The sequence below is a fragment of the Lingula anatina genome, chromosome 2, assembly GCF_051362555.1.
Source record: "Lingula anatina isolate TDL-2025a chromosome 2, LinAna3.0, whole genome shotgun sequence".
Lineage (NCBI taxonomy): Eukaryota > Metazoa > Brachiopoda > Lingulata > Lingulida > Lingulidae > Lingula > Lingula anatina.
In genome coordinates, this window is record NC_141768.1 from 26000527 (window position 1) to 26026583 (window position 26057).

The 26057-nt window shown below is 34.4% G+C and overlaps 3 protein-coding genes across 4 annotated transcripts in view; 1 reads left to right on the forward strand and 2 right to left on the reverse strand.

The window, feature by feature from the left end:
• LOC106153811 (pleckstrin homology domain-containing family H member 1) overlaps positions 1-11593 on the reverse strand; it is a 43315-nt gene extending 31722 nt beyond the window's left edge. Inside the window, exons 1-7 of the mRNA XM_013527910.2 lie at positions 11497-11593; positions 4609-4665; positions 4029-4149; positions 1400-1462; positions 1040-1171; positions 722-805; positions 183-311 (exon numbers count right to left, since the gene is read on the reverse strand). Of these exons, the coding sequence (XP_013383364.2) occupies positions 183-311; positions 722-805; positions 1040-1171; positions 1400-1462; positions 4029-4130 (510 nt within the window). The 5' untranslated portion in view covers positions 4131-4149; positions 4609-4665; positions 11497-11593. The remainder of the gene's footprint in view (positions 1-182; positions 312-721; positions 806-1039; positions 1172-1399; positions 1463-4028; positions 4150-4608; positions 4666-11496) is intronic.
• A 719-nt stretch (positions 11594-12312) lies between these two features.
• LOC106153793 (uncharacterized) lies at positions 12313-17827 on the reverse strand. Of its 2 annotated transcripts, none has more exons than XM_087005882.1 (8): positions 17706-17827; positions 16568-16594; positions 16146-16342; positions 15676-15743; positions 15169-15315; positions 14651-14694; positions 14191-14241; positions 12313-14023 (listed from the first exon to the last, which is right to left on the reverse strand). In XM_087005882.1, the coding sequence occupies exons 2-8, from the start codon at positions 16568-16570 to the stop codon at positions 13871-13873; spliced, it is 663 nt and encodes a 220-aa protein (XP_086862008.1). In that variant the 5' UTR covers positions 16571-16594; positions 17706-17827; the 3' UTR covers positions 12313-13870. The 2 variants fall into 2 exon arrangements, with proteins under 2 accessions (XP_086862008.1, XP_086862007.1); XM_087005881.1 differs by having other exon boundaries at positions 12314-14023; positions 17661-17744.
• Positions 17828-17899: 72 nt separating this feature from the next.
• On the forward strand, positions 17900-24779 carry LOC106153785 (clathrin heavy chain linker domain-containing protein 1). The gene is made up of 11 exons (XM_013527885.2): positions 17900-18050; positions 18260-18405; positions 18764-18869; positions 19575-19762; positions 20408-20556; positions 20993-21189; positions 21469-21592; positions 22032-22241; positions 22797-22971; positions 23377-23843; positions 24208-24779. Exons 1-11 carry the CDS (start codon positions 17982-17984, stop codon positions 24441-24443), a joined length of 2067 nt encoding a protein of 688 aa, XP_013383339.2. The 5' UTR covers positions 17900-17981; the 3' UTR covers positions 24444-24779.
• The last annotated feature ends 1278 nt before the right edge of the window (positions 24780-26057 follow it).

Below are 26057 nucleotides of genomic sequence, written 5' to 3' on the forward strand. Positions count from 1 at the left end.
ATAATGCTTCATCCACCTTTACGAAATTATGTTAACTCGCACATCTTACTCTTTTCCTCTTTTTTTTAAATGCATTCTCTTAGTGCAACTTGAAATAAAGCCTACAAGTAAAATTCCTCATCAGATTATGAATAAAAAGACTAAAGACACAAGACTAAGTAATTCATATCAACAAATATTACTTGGAGACCAGCTCTGTAGATAATCTTTGCAGCTGAAGCAGGCAATGACTGCAACCTTGAGCGTAACACATCTACTTGTTCTGTCAGAGTAGCACTGGACTGCTTTAATTCTGAGTTCTCTTCCTCTAGCTGTTTTTTGGATGGATATATGGATATAATCCTGATTATAGCACATGGCTGGATTTTTTTTATTTATTTATTTTTTATAGTTACAGTGGTATTACATTTTTAAAACATGTGCTTTGGTCTGTGTGAAAAACTTTTAAGTTAATTATCACATCAACTAGTTCCAACATTCATATCTATACCTTTTTAACCAAAACTTATAGTATGACAGTAAAAAATACACAAATGATTAAGAATGTTTAAAGAATGTATATTACTTGCAATAATTATATAAATATAAACAATTATAAATACAACAGTGTACAACATTCAATGGTTTCAAATTGAAAAGGTCAAATAATGAAATTTAAAAAGATGCACCACACCCAACCACTATCATGTAAGTATTTCAATCTAAACATTATGGATCTTACTTCTTTCAGTCTTCCTGCTATAGATTCTTTTATTTTCAGCACTTTCCCTTGGATGATTTTTGCATCTTGATCTCTTAAATGTTTCTGAAATAAACATGAACTCTGGGATTTAAAATTGGCAGGCCATCATAAGCCATCAGAGACAAAATTAACTTTTACTTTAATTAATTAATTAAAATTTCAGCTCTTTTGAGTCTTATAAAGCTACTACAATCTTTCTTGGTTTCAGTATGAGGTGTCTGCCATCTGAAAGGACTAAGTGATTTCTGCAGCTCAAACAAATATTATTTTCGGTTTCCTTTAACATCAAAGCATTACCTGTTCTTCTACTTGTCTCTGAAGATCATATATAATTTTGTCTTTCTCTCGACATGCCAGATACACAGCTTGTATTCTGAGCTCAGATTCCTGCCCTGGTTGCACCTGAAGCTGTTTTTCCAGAAGTTTAACCTGACAATGAGAAATTAGAAAATTTAGTGAGCCAAAGACAGAAAATATCCATGAAAAGTTAACTTAAAGATGAGAAAAGAAAAGAAAAAGTCTTGAATGGCCGATCATATATTTATCCGGGCAACACTATTTTTTCTTTTCATTAAAGTATTTTAAATCTGTAAAAAATGTTATAATAACTATGGTATAAAAACATGAATTAATAGATTTAAAAGTCTGAAATGTTACCTGTTGTTCTGCCAACTGAGCCTTCTTTTCTGCTTCTTGGCACCTGTCACTAAGACTTTCCATCTAAAACAAAAAATATATAAAGATTCCTTAAATTTTCTTTAATAAATTTTTTTCACTCACAAAACAGAACTGCTGTGAGTTAATGTTATATTTAAAAAAGATTTAAAAAAATATTATATCTTTACTGACATATCACACCTGAGAAGGGTATTATACATTTAAGGAGCACAAGATAAAAATCATACTATGAGGTCTTGGTTACGGTAATGTGCCAAACAATTTGACGAAAATAAATTAATTATATTCTCAGCAACATGGCTTTCGTCGAATTGAACGAAATACAAAAATTAAGACTTCCAAGACGGTTGGATTGTTTGAGTCATCCACGAAAACGCTCTTCTTACCGGGAGTACGTAATATGTGTTGCTCAAGACAAGCCGTTCTATGTTATCTTTCCTCTGTTTAAAAATTTTACATAATTTTGTACATTCCGATAGTATCCAAAATTAAAATAATAATAATAATAAATCGCCGATGTAGCAATACCAAATTATTCACTAAACTTGGGAGACGGTAATTTTTATATTTATATTCCCCTTTATGCCCCCGCACTGTGTACTTCCCGTATCTAAATTTCCCCACTGCACGGAAAGAATCACGGTTAAAATATGGTAATTGTGCAATTATTTAATAAGCCATGTTAATTTAAATTTATGACCCTATTAATTTTTTACCCAAGGAGAAAAATAAACCTGTGGATCCCCAAAATAAGTGGAAACAATCACTGAAATAATGATGATGCGTAACATAATTAGAAAAACAAAACTAAGTTAAAACATACCAAATCCTGGTCTTTTATTAATTTCAGTATCTTACTAAAAAAAGTGATATGCGTAAACTTATTTTTAGTGCTTAAAAGTTCAAAATCTCTATGGGAGTCATATCTTCATTCTACATTTCTATACATTTTCTTTAAATCTGCATTGTTCATAACTATTAGGCCTGGGTAAAGGTATGAGCATTGCTATTGTCTTTTACAAAAAGTCCTTAAAAGGATCGTCGCACTCTGTCTTTTACCAAAAGTCCTTAAAAGGATCGTTGCACTCTGTCTTTTACAAAAAGTCCTTAAAAGGATCGTCGCACTCTGTCTTTTACAAAAAGTCCTTAAAAGGATCGTCACACTCTGTAATGTCCTCTTGGTTAAATCCCACGAACTCCTCTCCGTCGCTGTCGCTCTCTAGCATCGGTACATGTAGGCCAACGTCGCTCTCCGGCGCTGAAACATCACGGTCTCCCCTTAGTGACTGCAAGATGCCAGTAACAGAAAAAGACTTCTGGATCATGGCTGCGGGGACATTGTCCCAGGCAGCCTTGATCCAGTGGACTATTTCTTGTTTACTGGCAGTCTTCAGTTGGTCGATGCGCCCCTTCGCAGCTGCAACGTTGTCGCGCATCCTCTCCAACCACAGCCGCCTAAGATGGCCTTTGAACGGCTTGTTCAACGACACATCTAGGGGCTGGGCCTTAGAGGTGCATCCTCCAGGGATAATTGCCGGTTTGGCTGCCACTCCACTGCAGATGCCAATTGTGCGATTTCTTTTTTTTTCAGTCAGGTTGTAGCTTCTGTATTTCCCCCGTTTGCTAGGAATAGGAGTGATCTCCGCATCATCCAGTCTGCGCTTAGCTGCTGATCTCTCGTTGGAAAGCATCAAATCTACCACTTCTGGTTCGGCGTCCTGAGTTACCGCAACCTTCTTAGGCCGTCCCACAGGCCGTTTCTTTGGTCTTTCTGGCAGGGGCTCCGAGAGCCAAGATGCTGGAAATGTGTTCTGAACATCCGATGTCTTCCGAAAAAACAAGTCAATCTTCTGTTGAGCCATACTTGAGTGTCTACAGAAGGTTAAACGTGTCCACCTTATATACCCCCTGCAACCCGGCACGCGTAACAAGGATTAATTAGATGAAGGGACGCTTTTCCTGGCAGGAGGTGTTGTAAACATCGCCGTCAGATTACTCCCTCCGATAACTATCTCTTACAAACCGGTAATTAGCTTAAACAACTTACCTGGATTACAGGTATGACATCTGCCTTTTGACATCAATCTTTAATTGAAATCACCAGATACCTTTACTAACTTTACTATAGCTTTACTATACCTATACTTAAAACAAATTTAGAGAGTCAAGGTATTAATGAAAAAGTCCAAAACTAATGCAGCTAATTTAATTTTTTATAAACTAAAAGGTATGTTCTACCAAGCAAAACAATCTTCCAAGGCTTGTAGTCGCAGTGTAACACAAGTGACGTAATATCAGCGTTTTGGGGCTTAAATTGTCATTTTTTTCTCTTAAACCAAAAGCCATATATATACTAAATACGATTGAAAGAGCTACCTAAAGGTAGCACAAAAAAACAGTAAGCTGATTCAGAATTTTCTCTTATTAGTATTACTTTTGATTTTATTTCGATAAAACGTGAATTTCACGAAATATATATGAACCCTCCACTTTCAGTATTAAGAACTTCAAAAATAAAAGGTAAGTCAAAAATTTGAGGGTATTACCTTTAACTGCACATCTGTTGACCAAATCTAGACATAAGCAAAGATATTTCCCTAGTACTCACTTGTTTAGCCAGAGAATGTCGCACCCTGTTTGCTTGTTCCTGAAACTTTTGGAGAGACATTTCAAGAGCCAAACAACGTCCCTCCCAGTCAACTGGCTCCATCTTGTGGTCACCTGAAATACTAAAGAACAGACAAGACTAACAAAAGAAAAGATATTTTGACTGAAAAACAATTTCCAAAACTTTATAAAAACATGTAATAATGTCTTTAAACAAGTTAAACAAGGCATTTTACCATACATTTGAAAATGCATCATGCATACTTATAATGAATAAAATTTACATTTTCAAAATTGATTGCAGAAGTATAATTTTATACACTCCTTTGTTACAAAGGCTTAATAAGTAACTTATGAATTCAAAATTGATGACCATGTCCTAAATATCCAAGGTAAAACTTATGAATTCAAAATTGATGACCATGTCCTAAATATCCAAGGTCAGACAGCATTGAAAGTGATTAAAAGGTTTAAGGAAGTCAGGCTTAAACTCACGCTTAGCAACATAAAGAAATAAAAAAACACCTTAAGTTCTTTCTAAAATATCATATGCACATGTATAATGAAATGTTAGAGCGTACCCTCTGCAACAAGGAGTTTTCTTTGTTCAACTTTCCACACAAGATGCCATCATCTCCCTAAAATAAAAAAAAATCATTTATTAAATATATATAAATGAGCAAAGAAGAAAAGAATCTCCACAAAATATATCGTTCAACTTTGTTTTTGTATTACTAAACACAAAATGTATAGTTCCAAAACTATCCACCGTGCATAGTCTGTGTATAGTAGGTTGTCACTATCTCTCACTATACAATCCTGATGTTCTATCGTAATAAAATTGAAACTTCTAACAAACAACACAATTTAACTACCTTGAATCACCAACACATACCAAAATATGCACTCATTTTATGACACAGAGTTCTTCCATGACAAGTTAAAGTGGGACAGCAATATATATATGTATATATTAGATGCAGAAATGGGAGCACTACAAAACTGAATTAAAAACCACACAAAGGTGGGATGAAGTCAACTAAGGCCAGAGCCCTTATTTGATCATTAGGCCTTTCAAATTCTAATGCAGACTCTCAAGTCTTCTACCTCTGAAGCCACAATACTGCTATATTATATTCAAAACAGTGCTATATGGCATGAAATGATTATAATGCCCCCAGAGTGTATTCACACCAGGGCTCAATAAGACCAGAAAAAAACCATTTGATGTCATCCAACCACCAAATTGTAAAGAAAATAGGGATCCTCACTGTGTCGCAGTTTTTTTAATAATGTCATGCAACAATAAGTACATTTCTAGTGTGTGTTAGACTGAATGTGAACTCACAAAAATTGGCTATTTTAGCTTGCTGATTACATCATTTAGTCTATTGATTGTAATATTAAGAATTTCATTGAACACAACCTGATTCAGATACATTGATTTGCTAGTGATAGTAACACAATGAAAGTCTTTTTTTTCTTAAGTTAGACCAAATTTGAACATGTCCCAAGTTAGCTATTTGGCTTACTGGTGACATTAATTACCCTTTTAATCGTCTTACATGGACCTAATTTGAACACATCTAAATTCAGCTGCATTAGTTCACTGATAACAACAGTAAGTCTATTTTAGTCTTAGTTGATCCTGTTGTGAACACATCCCAATGCAGACACTTTGGGACCTCATGCTGCCATTAGGTTAATTGCCTCCTGATCTCAGCTGGCACCCTGTGTGAGGAGACTGAGGAATGATACAATCTCAGGATAATTTGAGCTTTTCATGACTTTCAATATTGCTGTAATAAGCCTGATTATCATAAAGAGTGCAGGACTTTTGAGGGTTGTGGGTCGCATGGGAGTATGGGCTCATTCCCATTACACCTACCAGTCCATAGAGAATGATCCAACTCTGCAGGGACTCTCGCTGAATGCAAACAGTTTTACAGATTCACACGCCTCCCTGATGGACAGTAGAATACAGAAAAGGTGGCTATTATACAAGTAAGTTGGAGACATGTTAATCTGTGAAACTGATTGCATTCAGCAAAAGTCTCCTGAGTTGGATCAATATACTTAGACCAATAGTTGCAATGGGAATGAGCCCTATACATGTGGCTATCTACACTTGCCCTTTACAGTAATGAATAGCTGGAGACAGATCTATCAACATTTTTTTTAAATTTTTTTTCTTAAATTGGCAAAAAGCTTAAAGCCTATTTGGCCCTCTGTACAAATTTCCAAGATCAAATTATTGACAAGAAAATCATTATTAAATTTATCAGTGCTCTTGTCAGCTTAAATACAACTGACATATACTTGCTACTATCTTTTTCTTTTATGTCAACATATTTAACTGTATTGCAATACTTCTCTAACTTGATATTTAACCCATTACCTTTTACAAAACACTATTACTCAAACTGTACTAGATAGGATATTCATCTTTACAGAATTCGTATACATGTTGTACCCAAAAATGCTACCTTCTCAAAGTAAACATTTTTATCCTCAGCTTCTTTGCAAATGCCCTACCTATAAACATAACATGACCAACCTGGCACCAAACATACACAGTAACATAAATAATTTATCTTATGTTGAATTAAGCTTAGACTACTGCCTACAAACTTAAAATTTTTAAAGCAAACATTTACCATCCTACATTTCCTCTTTTGTTACACCTTTAACAACCCCCCTCCACACACACACACACACACACACACACACACACACACACACACACACACACACACACACACACACACACACACACACACACACAGAAAAAGATGAATTAATAAGATGTACTGGTTTTACTTTTTCTGCAACTAGTTTATAAATAACCTGCAAGTTTTTCACACTTATTAAAAAAATTTAGTTAATGCTGTACGGTATATTATCTTAAGGCATTATAATTCTATAATTGAAACAGGCAGTTTCTAACACCCATCATATAAAAAAAACATTTATCTCCTCAATAAATGATATCCCTCTTCCAAAAATAAAATATAGTGGTTCACCTCACCTGTCCCCCCTTTTTCCATTAAAAATGGTAGTACCCTACTCTCTCTCCCCTCCCCTGCTCCCCTTTCAAGTAGCATCTTACTTGAAACCAAAACAAAATATATCTTTATTTTCATCTTTTCTTTACTGACTTTATTACAGTTACCCTCCCATTAATACAAGATATTTGTGACTATTACAACTGCCCTCCCACCTATACACAAAATGTATGTATCAATCTTGCCCAAATGATAGATATATGAAATGAATTTTATGATTGATAACCATTAAACACCATGTAAAGTGAATGTTACTTCATTAGTAATAAAAACCTGTAATTCAAAACCGTGCATGAAAATTAATTTTGGACAGACTACCAAATAAACAAGCCAAAAGGTAAAACAGTTTTTCACTTATCGTGTTATCGGTGTTGCATATGTGCTAAAAAAATTGAAAAAACAGCATACCTTCCATAAAAATGGCCCGACCATGCTGATTTTCGAACTCAACCTGTGTATAATAGATATTCATCAGTTCTGTAAGTTTCAAAAGGAAAAATGGTTTTCCACTTATGGTGTTATCCGTGAAAGTGCACGGCAACGACGACGGCAACGACAGACATCTGTCTGTACATAAAAATGAAAATTAATGTGATTTGGAAATTAAAGTAAGAGCTATCAAAATTGCCAAAATTGAACAAAATTTACAATGAAAGTGTCAAGAGCTTTATCAAAATTCATTTCACAAAGAACAGGCCTGCCCAGTGCAACTACCAGACGCGGCATGGAAGGATCCAGAATTCACCATAGAAAGGATCATGCTACAAGATTTCAAAGTGTGCATCAATACTCGCTTCTAAGTATCAGATGCAGCACCCTCTTGCCTGGTACATGATATGATGGCGATGATGGGAGGGTAACGCATCTGATACTTCAAGCGTATACTGATACACACCTCGAAAAATGTAGTGAGAACCAATCTACGGTGAATTCTGGATCCCTCCGTGCCACGTCTGGTAGTTGGGAAGACCTGGGCCCCGTAACTCGAAAGCATCGCACACTGCAACCGAGCGCAAACGTCTTGATTCCATAACTCGCTTATATCTGCCCCATATAATACACTGTAGCCTCTATGTGATATCGCTTTTCGCAATTTGCAATGCTTTCGAGTTACAGGGCCCTGGAGAACTTATTACCAATAATAATTAAGTCCCTTTCACTTTTAATGATGTGCCAAACATTGACTTCAGTATCTAACCCCAATGGTTCTATAATTCTTAAGAACACATTTTATCACAATAAACAAATCACAACAATGTTGTTTTTTTTATTACCATAAAGACATCAAACTCCTCAGGTAAAAAAATTGACTATTAATTAAACCCTGCACCAAATGCACACACAAACACAAATAAAAATCACTAAACATTAACAAGATAGTAATTGGAGGTTCATATCTCATAAACAAAACAAATTTGAAGCAAAGGCTAGAACCAGATCGAATTTCAAACCCTTATCGTCAATCATATCAATATTCATGATGATATCTGGCTCAGTTACAGCGCAAAATGATCACTATCTTATACCAATTTACAAATTTACTAAGTAGTAAAATGGATAACAAATGTGGATGGGGGTTGGGGTACAAAATAAATGGGGAAAATTTACTTTGACCAATTTAGTCATATTATTGTTTAGATATCCCTTAAAGATACTTATATACAACTAATATACAATTTACTGGTACACAAATATATAATCTTACTTTGATTTACAACAGTCTTCTCCTATATACTGTAGAGTGGCAGTGACCAGCTATGCAGTGACCACATGGAGCTCCATCACACTGGTCATTTGTCAAGATGACAGCAGTGATATAGAGACAAGACCAGCTGTGCTTGGGCGATGACAAGGTTATATAGAGTTCAGTCACTACCTGACTGCATGCATCACTGGGATCATGGATGACAGGAAGAAATATATGTCTGTCTGTCTTTGTGCATATGTGTATATGTATGTAAGTATTTGTGCAAATGTGTGGACAAGCACATTTGTAGAAATATTATGTGTACATATGCCAAGCAGCACACAGATGTACATCTGTTTATAAATAAATACCACACAGACGTGAGTCTAAGACAAGGTCAAGAAGCCAATTGTGCAAAATGAATAGTACAAATATTTATAACCTACATAAGATTCTTTACATATTGCATATAACTTTTTGAGCAGACAAAGAACCATATGATATATGATTGTCATCAGAGCACATAACATATGTATGGTCAAAAACATATAGAAATAAACAGCAAAAAAGGGCAGGAAAGCTGTCAAATGTACAGACAAAATGCAGGTAATAATGATGCACAAATTAGGTTATTTTGTCAATTTTGTTGCAGTATTACATGCTGAGAAAGAGAAAAATCTACACCGAATATAAATTATGTAAAACAGATTTTAAAAACAGTAAGAATGTGTAACTAGTATATGACCTCTGGGCCATGAGAGTTCAAAAAGAAACCATGAAAATCCAAATATTTGAAAAAAATTAACATTTCACAAAAAATATACTGCGTAGAACATAATCAGGGTGGTTTCCAACTCAAGCTGTATTTAAGTCCCAAGAATCACTTTTTTAAGTTTGAACATAATAAGCACAGTTTTCCTTTATGCTGCTTATGGGCTGGCAGTGCACAAAATAGTATTTATGTCAATTTAGATGCCATAGAACATAATGCTCAACAGCACAATCACAACTAATTTTAATTATGCGTTGCAGGGAACATGGACTTTCTGAAAATGCAATTAGCATAGGGTCCCAGGACCATAAAAATGTCAATATGATGCGTCTCTACACAAAAATTGGCAAACAAAATTGTTTGACATTTAGGCAAATAAATAATTATCTAGTTTGGATAACTTAAAATTATAAACCATTTACTTTGCCTTAATAAAGTAAAACATTATTGTAGAACATATGACGATATACAGTATGTACATGATGTAGACAGCTAGCCGGGAATGGTGTTTATTAAACATGCATCTGCTAAGTAACATGTAACTATACTGCTTGTTTTTCACTGAAAAAGTGAATAACATCTCTACCGAAATAAAAGTGTCCTAATGGTCACAAAATGTATTACCTTACCAGGCAGTATAATAAATAAACTGCAGAATACATGAATATAATAACTATTAAGATGATCAATAATTAAGTCTCATTTTTTAACAAAGGCAGGGCTAGAATCTACCATACACTTTGATAAGTAACAATACAACACAATTTGAAAAATAAAATTTTCATGGAATTATTCTTTAACCTGCACGAGTGATTAATCATATCATAATTTCTCAAAAGTATGTTTTGTTAGCATCATTTGGAAAAGGTAACGGAAATTTGTGAAAAGTAAATTGAATTCATGATATTTATTGTACTTAAGTTTTTAAGTAAGACCTCTTTCACAATGAGGTGTACAGTTTACTATACTGCTCCAGTTTTCAAAGTCGACAACTTAATATCAAGACACCTAAACGAAGTGCCCACACTTGATAAGGCCAGGTAACCATTTTGATTTTACATAGGTGCTTGTGAAAGGGAGTAACACGTACACCTTTCACTAGCCTAGTTACAAGTTAGGACCAGTCAAGCTGGAACAGTTCAGAAAACTGTACCCTTGATGTGAAAAGGACCGAAATTAAGATGGATAATCTTACAAAATATTATATAAAAATTTGATAAGCCCCACATTGTTTGTCACTGCCATTTCAAAATTTGAAAATTCGGTGGTTTAATACTATTAAGTGCAATGCCATCTGTATAAATGTGTTTAGATTATGTAAATGTTCATATCATGATGCATAAAAAACACAACCTTTGGTGTGGGCTATCTAATGACCCTGAAATCAAAACTATAACCGATTATTCAGGCACCATTCTCCATGTTAACTGAAGACCAAAAGTTTGTCATAAAAGTGTTAGTATCTTAGTAGAAGTATAAGGGTATTTGGTATGGAATAATGAAAGCCTTTGCCTTTACAACACCTTCACTTTTCATGTGTACTGATAACAAAACTCAACATAGCATGTAATATGCCTTTTCATTTAGTTCTTATTTATATTTTAAGAGTGACAGAGATTAGAGACAGTGAAAATGTAAACAACTACAACTGTATCGCTGGGCATGACAGAGCACACAACTCAATGCAGGCAAGTAATGTCGGTAAGTTGAGACAGGCGTGTAAAAATAGCGGTTCGCACCTTCACCTTGGCTTAATTTCACGACACCGACTCTGCTGAGCCGGACCGAAACTTTTTTGATGAAGGCCAAGTTGCGCTTTAGATACACACACAAAGCACCTCATTCTTCAACTATAGTTAACCAGAACACATAACTTCATAATAAGCCACTATCTACTGCAATTACTAGCTTCGTGAATCTATGGTTTAAAAATTTTGATACATACCTCGTTATCCAGGGCGGACAGGTGCCATGCGAAGCTTACAAACAAATATGGCGAACCTGCACACGACCTTTGACCTATGACCTTACGTCTGCAGGTGTATCTAGATGGCGTTGAAGTCATGCAATACACTTTTAGTAAAGTCACATATTTAAAAAAATTTTAAAAAAATAATAAAGTAATGAATTTGCCATTCTTATTCATTTTTAACAAAAACAACGCAACTGCATCCAAGAAAAAATTGAAATGTTATCTAATCAATGGAACAGATACTGGTAATATGAATTTTATGCTTTTTACTTTAGTAAATTTTTTTCAGATCTGGGAAATAAAAGCAGAAATATGCAGAAAATATTCAAAAAATTCAGTTGGTTTTGTTGCAAAAGGCTTCTTTGAAGTCCCTTTTTTATACTGCCAAAACCTATCCAATTGTCTGTAAGTCAATGAATCAGAAAGACTTCAAGGACAATTTTGTCTAGTTATTTGATGTTTCATCTTCATTGTACTTCTGCATTCTTTCTTAGATTAACAACCAAAATGCTTTATGTTATTGCAAATTTTCAAAAATATCATCTTACTATATTTGAAAAATTAATTTGACCTGTCAGTTACAGTTTTTAGTAATATCATACCCTGTCCATATTTAACAAAAATTTCCCCCAAAACACTGTAAATTTTCTGTAGTATATGTAGACTATGTAAGATGCTTCAGTTTTGTACCATGAATTATCATATCCATACATGACTCAAGGCAGTTGCAGTTTTACAAAATATTGAAAATATTTATTTATTAACTTTGGTACAAACATATTTCTAAAAAATTATCATGAACTAAAAAATACAATATATTTCTATATAAAAAATAAGACAATGAAAATAAGCAACATGTAAACTATGTAAGATTCTTCAGTTTTGTGCCATTTTATATCATATATTGACTTGCATGGGTTGAATAAATTGCACATGCTGTATTTATACAAAACTAGTGGCTAAGTGGTGGCTGCAGGGTGATTGTTATACAAGTTATTATTATCATTCTTACTATTCTCAAACTTAAATAAATAGTTAATATGGTTTTACTTAACCAAATGTACAGATTATGAACTTTGAAGCAGTACCACATGTATCGGTACCTCATAACTGTCAAAAGTCCACAGAACATTGCTTACATGCTTGACAATAAAAACTAACATTTCCACAGGCTTTCAGTGAGGAGTACTCTTTAAGGACATTGAGTATGCTTGTTACCCTTGCCTTAATTCTCACATCATTAGTCAACATATACTGAAAATATTTAAATCTTTACTTTATTTGAAATCCTGCTGAAGAAACCATCATCAAAATTTCAATTATGTAAAGGCCTAAACATCATGAATATATTTCAGTAAAAACATTACTGTACAGTTCCAAAGAAAGTACCAGTATTTCTCATAAGTCAACACAGCTAAAAACCTTCAGAGTTGATAAATTGCAAAGCCAGTTTACCAAGGGTTCTCACTGCACAAACTAATGGAATCTTGATAAAGATGTTTATAACACCTAATATTTACTTTTGTACTACTTTCATAAAAATGTTTTAGTCTAAATGACATGTGAAATGTACATTACCAAAATAACTTTGTCATATTGCATTAATTTACCATGCATTCATCTATAGTCAGCAATTTCTTTTTCTGAAAAAAAAGGCACCATTTCAACTGCAGTGTACTTAGTTGACCCAACTTGAGAAATGGCACAGAACTTAGTTCAAATTAGAACTTCTCCAGTGTCTACAATAAAATTACGTCATCAACTTCATACACAGTACATCACTATAGGGCTTGAAAGCTTATTTATTAATAAGTTACATAACTATAATAACGGTAATAACTTAAAGTACATCAACATGTATGTGAATGAATTGCAACATAGATACAGGTAGCAATATTACTAAGAGCAGCTGTTCAAAATTCCTGATACTGCAGGCTGTAAGTGAACATCAAATTGTATAATGCCATTGTAAGAGGCGCCTACTGCCCATATGAGGGACGGGAGGGTGGAAAAATCTTTGACACTTATGCTTTAAGCCGATTAAAAGCAAATGGGCACGAGAGCCCTAACGCAATGTCCAGCTCTAATGGCTGCCAGGCTTAACTGCCAGTGATTTCAAATATATCACGTGATCTGGCTGACCAATACCCAAGTCTGCTGCAGGGTGCTAAGTGTCCCTCTAGTGGTGATTTTAAATACCATTCCCACAGGGAAAAAGCACTTCATGAAGTTGTCAAGGTTTTTAACAGGTTTGACTGCTCCATGCACATTTTTTCCTGTTGTTCTTGGTCTACATGTACATTCCATTCCACAGCCATAGTGTTACAGGTAGATCTACCCAGTATACTCAATTGGGTTTACTTGGTCTTTCATTCTCTAAGATTTCAATTTCTAGTTGCAGCTTTTTTTGCTTAAGTACCATTAATTTTGTGCTTTCTTCAAGGTATTGTTTGTAAATTTCATAAATTTGTCTTTTTGTGGATTTGGATTGACCTGGCAGCTGCAAAATAAACAATAAAACTGTACAATAAAAACTTTTCTCACAATTTATTGCATGCATACATGTACAGGTAGTTCTTAAATGACAGTATAGGGAACATTTATTTCTTGAGTGCTTTTTAGTTCACTAAATTTATTTACTGTTATTTCAATAATATACATACTTACATTTTTGTTACTTTCATTTTTTCCTGTATTTTCATCTGTAAGAATTTCATCCTGTAAAAAGAAAATACCTCAACTAAAGTGACCACAAACCAGCAGATAATTTTAAAAGTGTCAGCAGAAATCATCAACTGCAAAAATGTGCGCATGATGTGGGGTTATAACCTTTAAGCAATAAGGGTGAAACTCACTGCACCATGAATGTCTTCTTACATGTAGATACAATATAAAAGTAACACAGTTATTTGTATAAAAGTTAATGTTATGCAGCTAGCATACTGGCAGAATATTCCATTTGTAACTTACGTATTAAAACTTTGTTACAGTTGTGAGTAGTTGCATCTACTTTATTTCTAATAATTGTCTACTATATTGAACTCAAATAAGTAAAATTGTTAAATAAAAAAGATGTTTATATACCTGTATATGCTGCACATCACATTCGTTTTTGAATTTTACTTACCGGGGGTACACTACCTTCTTCCAATGCCAGATTTTCTTGCATCACTTAAAATGATAAGACAAATCTTTTTTAGTTACATATGTATATGTACACAGTATATGTGCATAGTGCATACGCACAAGGACATTCAAAAGCTGTTTAAAAATTAAGTGTGGAATCGCATTTAAATGTTTATAACAAAAACAATTATTAACATTTTAAAATGAAGTCTGATTTTTTATATAACTGAACTCAGAATTGAATGTTACTTTTTTGGTCTAATATCTTTATGGGACCATTCCCAGAGACTATCGAACTATCTTTGGATCGATCTATCTCCGAGGGGATTCTCACTAAATTGCTATTAACCTAAGTGGCTTAAATGTCTGTCATACCTACTAAAGCTGTTAGGGGGTAATTAACTACCAGAGGCCAAACGTGCATGAAAGTTAATTACCCCCTAGCTGATTTGTGATACATTTTATATCTAAAATAAAACTTGACTCATGAAAATGTAACTTTTCTCCAACATTTCTCACCAAAGTATAGCCCAGTTTCAACTGAAGAGGAAGGCCTTGAAAGCCTTCCTTCCATATCTCTTATGATCTGATCCTCTGCAACAGACAGAGGAATTGTTGGTCCTCCCTCAGTTTGGTGTCTACACGAAGCATTCCTCTTCCTTTTGGCTATAAGAGAGAGAGAGAAATTTAGGTCATTTTTTATGCGTAATATAAAATATGTATGATACATATATTTATTCTCCTATTTCAAAGCAGCAGCGACTGAGGCAGCTGAACTTTAAATCCGTACAAAAAATGGACTGCATATAAATATTGAAATTGCCCAAGCATGTTTATCAAACACTGCTATACATGTAGGTACTACATTTTTATTTGTAATCAAGAATTTCATTCATCTGATATTGCTTCTTTGAAGGCCATCAATATGATCTTGAAGTAAAAAAAAAAGTAAATATCCAACACACAATTTCACCAAAAATAGTAATTTAAGATGTCATAAATTAGAAATTTATGTTGTTAGCTTACCACTTTGAACAATGTTTTTATATTTCTTTCTGACTTCCTCAGTGCTCCTCTTGATGGAAGGGTTCATGCTTTATACAATGACAGTGTAAAATATCAAAATCACTGATATCAAGATTTCAAGCAAAAACTGATCTGCAAGATGCCTGTTGATAATATCTATTTAAAAGTGGTCTTTAAAGTCAATTAAGTATGGAAATGATAAAGCACAAGCATTCTGAAAGGGGAGTTGTATTATTTTGTAGCATTCATGATATATATAAGATATAAAAAATGAAAAGAAAAAATTGTCAAATTCTGGAGGAAGCAATATTTGTGGAAAAGCATTAGCAGTGTTATACCCCAGTAAATAAGTTATGAATATTTAAAGCATTTCTTTGGGAATTTTACTTCATTATTATTATTATATCTTATTATAAAAGAATATTCTAACATTTGCAATGACTTCCAACACAGAGAAAACAACAATGTACCTATTTAAAATACAGGCAATCTCTCCCCATAATTCACGTTTACGACTTAGGGTTATCTTTGAGAAGACTTTTCCCTCAAGCAGGTCCCTTCTTTTGTTGTACTCTTCCACGAGAGTTACTTCTTCCATTCTGGTGAAGCATGGTTTTCTTCCTGCCTTGGCACTGGAGCTTGGTGAGGGTTGGTTGCTACATAATTCCTGCAAGGGAAACAATTAAACCACAGCTGCTGGGTAAAAGCTTATATTCAATTTCAAATGAAAATTTCACTGAGTACTAGTGCATCCACATGTACATGTACACACAACACTGAACAACCAACAAGGCACTACAAAGTCTTGAGACAAATATACTATTCTGTTATTTGAAAGAGTTTTGTTTATATTTTTAGTGTACCTTATAAGAAATATTGATATATCACTTACCATGCTTGAAATGTCTCTGCGTTCTACCTGAAGTAAAACATTACATTTGTGAAGCAACATTTACAAAAAATGTACTTATACAATGATATTTTAGTGCATGTGTCCTGCCAAAATATGCACATTGCCAAAACACGCCATAGGTATCATATGTGTATTCTACTGATACTGTGAAACAGTTAAATGAAATATTGTCCACAATTTTTCTTAAAGGAACACCAAAGTAATAATTTTAAATTTAAAACAAATTTGAAAAATACGATGACTTGGAGGGTATAATTTTGATGACTATTTTTCAAAATTTGTAACCAACTATTTGTACCATTGCATATACAATATATTTAATTTGGTGGGTATAACATAAAAATCATTCTCATGCCACCCTAGCACGAAAATTCATGCATTAGCACTCCCACTGATGATTCTGATATTTACTGTCTGTGCTAAATTCATACTATTTTAATGTTTTGAAATATCTAAAACTGTGCTGAACAATCTCAAAATTTGTTGTTTTTCATTTTTGTAAAGCACTAGACAAACACTGTACTTATTTTGGGATGACATACTCAATATGAACAGCACTGTATTCATGTACATTTACAGTGCCTGGCACATTTAAACCATTAAAGGCAATTCAGTGCTATTACTTAGGCTTTCCTCTGTCCTTTGCATTCAGACCATGGCAATCAATATGCTGTTCATAAATACTGCATTAATATTATTATTGTTATTATTTGTTTATTTATTTTATTGTGATTATTATCATTGGTCAATTAGCCAAATTGTCATGTTATGAGAGGTCGACAAGACACGCACACACCCAAAAAAGGAACAATAATACAGGACAACATGCTCAACTTAGATGTTAATACATCACAATTATATAAAAATTTAACATAAGTGTTATCTGAATTATATCTGGTGCATCAATAGGCTTTCAAATTCAAGCTTCATTCCTTAACTAAGCAGGTATCATGGACTTTACACACAAATTTTACCTATTCGGATTTCTACCACACCCAAATCTTATTTTTTAAAAAGACCAACGTATTATATGAAAAATTTATTATTATTAAAATATATTTTACATTTTTACCTTTGTCGTGGTAATTTAACTCGAATGATTGAAGCTAACCCTCACCAGATTCTGGCAGACGACAGCGATTTCTTCCTTCTTTTCAAAAAGATTTTAGCAGGCTGCTGGAAGTGAAACGCTTCTAGAACAATACGTGGCCGGGTATCTACTTTAAGCAGTCTAAGCTTAGCCCAAAAACGTTAAACTTTTATTTAAAGTAATTTTCACAAGAATAGCCAAAATACTAAAACCTAATTCAGCGAAACTCAGCGTCTAGTGCTCTCCTAGTTTACAGCGACATCTATAGATTTACTTCCTCGAGACCGAATTGTTTGAAAATGGATGCCAGAATATAGCGCAAGTAATTCACCTCTTCACGCACGGGCTGTAGATTATACTACGAGATCTATGGTAGGTACTTTACACTTTGAAACAATTTGGATTAGGGTTAGAAACCATAATAGACCTTGAGCCTTTTATTTCTTGCTGTTTCTTTATGTTTTTCTCATTCAAATGTAAAATCGATTTACATTCTATTTACATCTAGTAGTAGTATTTATTAACTCTCTTTTCTTTAACTATGATTTAACCTTAAATTTTTTGTTTATTTCTTTTTGCAGATGCAGCGTAAAGGAAGTAAAGGTAGTTTAGGTTCCCCAAGCCCTGTTACAGGAGGAAGTCGTGCCAGTGGTATCAACAGCACTTCACAATCTCCTGTATCGGCGCACCCAGTGTTACCACCAATAATAACAAATGAAGCTGACAGGTACAAATACAAGTGTTAAGACAGTAAGAATAAACTAGAACTACAGTGAAGCAGCTACACTACATGACGGAAAAGCAATGGGCTACCTTGCACAGATGCAGTCTCATAAGCCACTTGTACTGTACTATATACAGCAGCTTGATATGGCTACCCAACATATAAGCTTAAAGACTCCCATCAGACTACCGGTAATTTGATGGGATGATGGGATGAATAGAATAATTTTGGAGGCTAGTGTATTACTTAGAAAAAAGAACACTATACAGTAAACTATTGGTAGAAACAATTGAGGAAACCCATATTGAACACATCTTAATTTTTTACATTGTCATGCTAAATTGTGCTTTTTTTTTTTCAGGTTGTTTCTTCAGGAACTAAATATGTTTATCAGTCATGAAATGAACAAGGTAGACCCAAATAATGCAGAACAGAGATACACTGTTCACAAGGCAGCATTCGATAGGGTAAGTGAAGAATGATTGCTGATTAGCAGTCATACTAAAATGCACAATTCAGCACAGCACATTACAATGCACCAAGGAGAACCACTCTAGACATGAATAAACATAGGAAAAGTTCATTGACATGAAAAAAAGGGTGATATAAAAACAATATTTCTAGGTAATTAATATCATTCATCAAACTTGACAAATAGGGATAGTTTATTTATGTCAGGGCATCAGCCAAATTGTCAAGAAGAGCCAATAGCATACAGTTCTTTGTGAGTAGACAATATGGCAGATGACCCAAGGATAGTCAAATCATACCAATTTCTTGTAGGATGAACAATATTAATTGCCTAGTAATACATTTCACTTTGATATCATCCTATTTTCTTGTGAATGGCATTTTCCTGTGTTTACTTGTGACCAGACAAATTTTTTCTGGTACGTATGTTGTGCTACCTGTGTTGCACTGTATTATGATATATACCATATTTTAGTATGACCTATTGATAAGATGAAATATCGACAAAATTGCACAGCAATCTTTCATTAACTTTATTTGATTAACGATTTTTCATCTTTAATCAAGAACAACATATCTGAGATATGTACATTTATAAATGAAAATTATTTTTTCTCTTTTTCTTATTTGAAGGTTGGGAGCTAGATAATTGTATTTTTTTGTCATTGTTCACAGATACAATAAAAATAACACTTTTGTAGGTGATTGAGCATGTCACAGCTTATAAACCACTTCTAACTGCTGTGAAAGCTGAATATGAGGAATGTATTGACACCATCCTAAGGGGAAAAAGAGAGGCAGCTTTTCTAAGTGGAAAATTGAGAGCAATGGCATCAGAGCCTTCCACCAGGAGGAACTACAGGAAGAGGGCAGATGAACTTGAACACAGGTACTAGTATTTTTACTGAAATGGTCTTGAAGTAGGGAAAATTATGAATTTTGCAGATACTATATTTTTTATGTCATAATTTCTTAATATTAGAACATTCCTATCAAGTGGATGCAACAACATTATAAAGCAGGCTACTCTGTAGTTATTTTCTATGCAGTAAAAGCACCACAAAATTGCTTTATAGAAATATAATTTTGTGATTATAAAATTATCTATCTGAAAGTTTGATCATTTTTGTCCATTGAAAACATCGAATCAATACAGTACAATGTTATTCATGTGATAGCAATTAGAAATCCACAATTGCAAATGTAAATAAGCTCACCACGATTTCTCTTAAAAAACAACAAGACTAGGGCCATAGGCTGAACAAATCCAAGCAGGTTATTTGTACTGCCTGCTGTACTCTACAGTAGACACTGTGTACAAAAAAGTATGAAGTTTCTGATGAATACTGGGATGAGGGGCAAACACTTTATAATGATCCCCTATATTTTTTTTCTTAGACCCTTAGGACCTCCCTCTCTCTCTCTCTCTCTCTCTCTCTCTCTCTCTCTCTCTCTCTCTCTCTCTCTCTCTCTCTCAATTGTGCTTGATTTTATTCTGAAGTCAGAATTTTTATGTTGGCAAATAATTTTTCAGACTTTCAATTGTAAAAGAAGACAATGAACGCCTGGCCAAACAACTGCAGAACCTGAGAGAGGCTAGATTGGAGAGAGATAAACAAGAGAGAGTGATGACCAATCAAACTCCTAAGAATGCTGTCAAAAAAGAAAGGCAAAGAGTACCAGGTAGGACATTTCTCAAGATCAAGTGTACAGTATGCCTTGGGTATGTGCATTGTGTACATGTCTGATACATTATCAGCATGTTATCTTCCTAACTACTGTAGTACAACTGTAGATAGATGGCTTACAACACACTGTTATACTGGCTGTTTGGTTGATTGTAACAGTTTCATATTGTCTGTATTCTTCTAAACTCAGGGACACAACATTTGTTTTTGTATACATAAACTGTTATGGTACCACTGAGTCATTTTGGTCTGTAAATGGCTATGATAACTGAAATCCTTGAAAATGCAATATCCCAATCAGTCCACTTTACATCAGTACAACTATGGGTGACGTACATGTAGAAGCCGGTTTTGTCACAATTATTAACTCTTGGCTTGCATTGATTTTTTTTCATTACCTACATTAATATTTGAAAATACGTTGTTGCCAGGGTTGACAACAGAGCAGGCAACAGATATCAAATATCTAAGCAAGGAACTTGCTAAACTTGAACAACAAGCCAAGGAACTGGAAATTGCTCAGAAAACAAAATACACTGGAAAGGAGACCAAGGAAAGTCTTAGAGAGCAGCTAAGTGACAAAGTATCTCGTAGGGATGAACTGGAACAACGGGGGATAATGTTGAAGGTGCATTTTATTTTCAATGTTTATCTTTAATGTTGGGGGAAGCTTAATATTTTGGAATATTGGTCCATTGGTGAAATGATGAAAGAACATAACTAAAGTATTTTATACTGACTAACAAAGTATAAGTGGTTTGCTTTGACTGTGATGTTTTAACTACTTTTTTTTTCTAAAATGTCTACAACTCTGACAGAAAATCAATGAAATCAAGTGCACCATTTCTCATTGAAAGCATTATCAATACAGTTTCTTGATCAAATGTAAACCTGTTCTTACCAATAGGCTAAGAGACAGAGATTGAGGACTGCCCTGGATGCCGCACAGCACTACCTTAAGTTCCAGCCCCTCCATCAGACAGTTGGGGATGCTGTCATGGTGGCACTGGCACAGAACAAAGGAGATAGAGGTAACATATGTATGGGTTCTGTGGAGGAGTATTTTGAAGTATGCATGCAATACAATTGGCAGATCTAGGATATTGCTAAGGGTGGGGCACGTATAAAATGATGAACAAAGACAATGGTACTGTAGAAATTAGGTGGGCACGGAAATGGAAAATTGCTTCATGTTGGCTTTGTAATTTTTTTTTTCTTTTTTTTTTAGATATGATTAGACTACAGTTGTATCCATTATTTGACAGTCAATACATTTTAAGAGAAGACTTACTTACAAGCTAACAGTTTTCCAAAATCAATATTCTGTCAAAAAAGCAAATACATTGTATAGTGCCATAAAAAAAAAGAAGAGTAGAAAAGAAAGCAGAAAAAAACCCATGAGACCCAGAACTCTATTCATAGGTACCCCTGTTTTTTGTATCTGTAATAAAATACTAAAATCTTTTACAGGCGTGTCTCACACTCTGGTTAGGGACACTCCCAGTACCTCATTTGATGATGATGACCCAACAAGAGAAAAGGAGGCAGAAATGATGTTGGAGTATATAGAGAAGTTCAACGAGTTGTTTGAAGAAGGGTCGTATGAGGAAGCAGCTATCCATGCTGCTAACAGTCCAAAGGGAATTTTAAGGACTTTGGAAACCTTAAACAGATTTAAGGGTAATTTTATGAGATTTGCTTATTCAAAATTGTATAGAGTGATTTAGAAGGGCAGTATGGTTCTTTGGAACAAATATAACATTACTGTTTGCTTAAAAGGAAACTATCCGCATTTGAAAAATGTTCCAAAGTCACATTTTCTATCAATATATCTGCATATTCTGCAAAGCTGCTTATATTTATCTTACCCAGTTCACACTTTAAAAGCAATAAAACCCATCAAACAAAAGTGCCTGGTGACAAAGTATCTCTCAGAAATGTACAGGCAGACATGGCATTCCAAGCAACTGGCCAGTCAGTCCATTTATTTATTTTCCCCTATTATATTTGCTCTTTTTTTTTTTTTTTTTTTTTTTTTTTTTTGGTGAACAAAGATGATGTTGTTTTTCAAAATCATTTATTTTCATTATTTATTTTTATATTTCAGCATGCAAGTTGACCAGTTTTATAGCCATTGACAAATATTTATGCCAATATTTTTTTTTAATTATTTGAAAAAAATTCTTAAGATTTTAAATTAAATTTACCATTGTCACAATAATTTTTATAATTTAGATTTGAAAACCAAGGTCGGAGGTCGAAGTCCGCTCCTTGCCTTTTGCGATGCTCTAATGTCATCTGTATTGGCCATGGGTGTCAGACCCAGTGAAACCATCTCACTGGAGTGTGTTAGATGTGCTTTGGAGGAAAACAGATTTGACTTGCTGTCACACTGGGTAACTCAAGAGAGGTGAGGAACATTCTCCAAATCTTTGTTAAATACATGTATATGCAGTAGTAAATATTTTTCAGGAAGTTTTTGAGACAATTTTTAAATTATATTTATTACCAGATCTTAATGTTGTAAAGGGGTCAGGGGGGGGGGGGGGGCTTTCTCACAACATTGCTGTCACAGTGGTAGCACGTTATTATTGTTCAAAGGGGTATATATTTGAAGCAATTTGTAATTATATATTTCCTAAAACTGAAATGGCATATTGAGGTTGGTATCTTTTCAGTATCTTTGTTATAGTTTACATGACTTCATGGATGTGCTGTCCAACTGGAATCGTGCATATTATATTTTGAGTCACTTAGCACATTTATCCACACTTGGTTATGACTGTTGACTGATTTGACTGTGTTTTGCCTTCAGGTTGACAGTAACAGAAGAACTGGGCAGCCTCATCACTGAGCAGTGTTCTGGTAAAAGTAAAAACCATTTGGCTTTGGCCGAGTCTGTGTTTACCAAAGTTGGAGCCCATCGTCCTGCAGTGGAGGTCATGCTTCAACAGGGCAGAATGCAGGCTGCTCTGGAGTATGCACAGTCGGTGGCACATTTCAAAGAGGAGGACTACTTATTCCTTCTCAAGAGAAACCCCACTGTGACGGTTGCCCAGTTATTGGCACAGCTCCGCCCTCTCAGACCTGGTACAAGTTCATCTGATAGCGAACCTGAGGAGAAAGATGAGAATCTGTCCAGGAGCAGCCTGGAGCAGTTCCAGGCTCTCTACACCAGCCCACTCCCGCTTGGACTGATTGTATCCACTTTGAGAGATGAAGGGAAGGAAGATGTAGCACGCTTAGTTTTACAGAATATTCTCAATCAAGACACATCTACTGGTGAGTAAATACATGAGTGTATTACTATTATGATCTTTGGAAGAAATAATGCTATAACTTCACTCATTCAGACTCCACTTCACACAGAAAGACTGAAAGGCTAGGATTATTTTGGTTTGAAATCTATCCAATGTAAAACGCTTTTCTCTCTTTTCATGTTTCTTCAGTTTTTTGATATGGATCATTTCACTAAAAAATAAATAAAAAGGATAAATATTTTCATTGCATAAATGTACAGAGGATTAAAATACTGAGTAAGTCAAAAAGAGTTTTAGTAATGGTTGAAAATTATGAACTGAATTAATACTAGTAGGCTAGTTTAGACTGAATTTTTAAATAATTGCTGTTTCTGTTGTATTTAAAGGTGAGGGTCCTGAGAACAGTGCTATCAGAAAGTCCGTCTTTGCCGATGACCAGACCAGTCCGGAGCAATGGCTGGCCATCATTAATGACCTGCAGAAAGGCGGCCATGAAGAAGTGGCCCTGGAGATTCTGGCCGCGGTCACTGTGCTAGGGGCTATGAAACGTGCTGTCTCAGTCACCTCTTCTAGTCATGGCCGCCCCAGCACCACCCACACAGAGAAACAATCCGGACAGTAATTTCGTGTGCTTTCTTTCAATTGTGAATTTTTTTGTGAGAAGTATGTGTGAAAGAAATGATGTAACATATTCCTATTCCTAGTGATAAAAAAAGGTATAAAACCCAAGGTAACTGTCATTTTACAAAATTATAACTTTTTAAAAATCCTTTTTGAAACAGCAAAAATATCAGATATGGCATTCAATAACAAGTAATAAGTGACATAAAAGATATATTATTAAACTTGTACTACCCCTCATTGTATTATTTGATGATGCTTTTGCATTGTAATATATAATAAACTTATATAAAGGAATATTTTGGTAAGAAAAATAAATCATCATATAAAAATTCTGCACTTTGCCTTCATCCATCATTTATTTTTTATTGTCAGTGTGGAAAAAACAAACTAGAGAGAAAAGGACATCCAACCTCACTGGTATCAATTCAGTAGTGTTTTTTTTTTTTTTTTTTTTTTTTTTTTTTGACTGAGATTACTGATTACTCACTGAAAGTAATTTATGCTCTGGAAATCATACCATTATGTAAAATAAGGAGACATGTCAATCTGTTCATCTTAATGCATTCAGCTAGACTCCCACGGAGTTGGATCGATATACCTAGAACAACAGTTTCATTGGAAATGAGCCCTTAGTGTGCTTTTATTGGTTTTTGTGGAGAAATATGAAACGGTTTTTTGCAAAACCTAACGGCCACAGCTACGTAAATTACATGTACAGGGGTAATTTATGTGAATCTTGGGGATGAGGGAGATGGAATCCTTTTACGTTGAAAAATAAATGCGTTTCCTTGAGTTTCCTTCCCACAGACCACTATCTTCTGTTTCTAAAGCGTTTAGCGAATAACTAAAATTAAATGAGACAGATCCATCTAGCTCCGTTATATGAAAAGCTCTCGCAAAACCATACCGCCAATTTGGTAAAAAACCACGTTTTCAGCTTGGGACACCGGAAATGTCGGCAGGTTCTTCTGTATGCATGCAACAAGACTACTGGCTTCAATATTGGCAGCGGTGGTTTTTCGTTTGTGCAATTCTTCTCAATCGATTATTTACCACAAATGACTTACATTTTCACCTCTGTTTAACGAAAACAAAATACGCATGACGTGACGGATCGAGTTTTTGCATGCTTCACAATGAGAGATGGCTGATGTTACGCATACTTCTGTTTGTTTTAATGAGATTTCTGTTTGTGAATTCCCTTTCGTTTCACCTGAGAGATATATTGTTACCGTCTATCTATTCATCCGCTTGATTCCTTTAATTCTGACTTCCCGCACGCAGAAGAGGAAAATAAGTGAGATCGTCTTTACATTCTCAATTTTCAGGCAAATTATTAATTTTTTTTTCATTCCTTTTTTTCGATCTAAAATACTTCTGTCGACTGTTAACGATTCCGAATTTTTGACTCACGAAGCTCAAATGAAAAACGAACGAATATGAGATGAAAGCAAGCAAATTAATCATGTTCTCTGCTCAAATCCTTGTCACTCATTAATGTTATACTATTCCCGTTTAAAACTTTTCCAAAGTCGCATTTTCTATGTTTTCCATATCCTGCAAAGTTACAAGTGCTTATCTGTCACAATTCAGAGATGAAATCCCTCAAATA

Bases quoted from the DNA above. Each gene is read 5' to 3' on its own strand.
- LOC106153793 (XM_087005882.1), bottom strand. The intron at 15,744-16,145 runs GTACATTGTTGT...CATTGTATAAAG, and splicing joins ATTGCCTGTATTTTAAATAG to CATGAACCCTTCCATCAAGA. The intron at 14,695-15,168 runs GTGAGAAATGTT...TATCATTTTAAG, and splicing joins TGAAACTGGGCTATACTTTG to TGATGCAAGAAAATCTGGCA.
- LOC106153785 (XM_013527885.2), top strand. From the start codon at position 17,982: ATGCCAGAATATAGCGCAAGTAATTCACCTCTTCACGCACGGGCTGTA. The intron at 18,870-19,574 runs GTAAGTGAAGAA...ACACTTTTGTAG, and splicing joins ACAAGGCAGCATTCGATAGG to GTGATTGAGCATGTCACAGC. The intron at 22,972-23,376 runs GTGAGGAACATT...TTTTGCCTTCAG, and splicing joins CACTGGGTAACTCAAGAGAG to GTTGACAGTAACAGAAGAAC.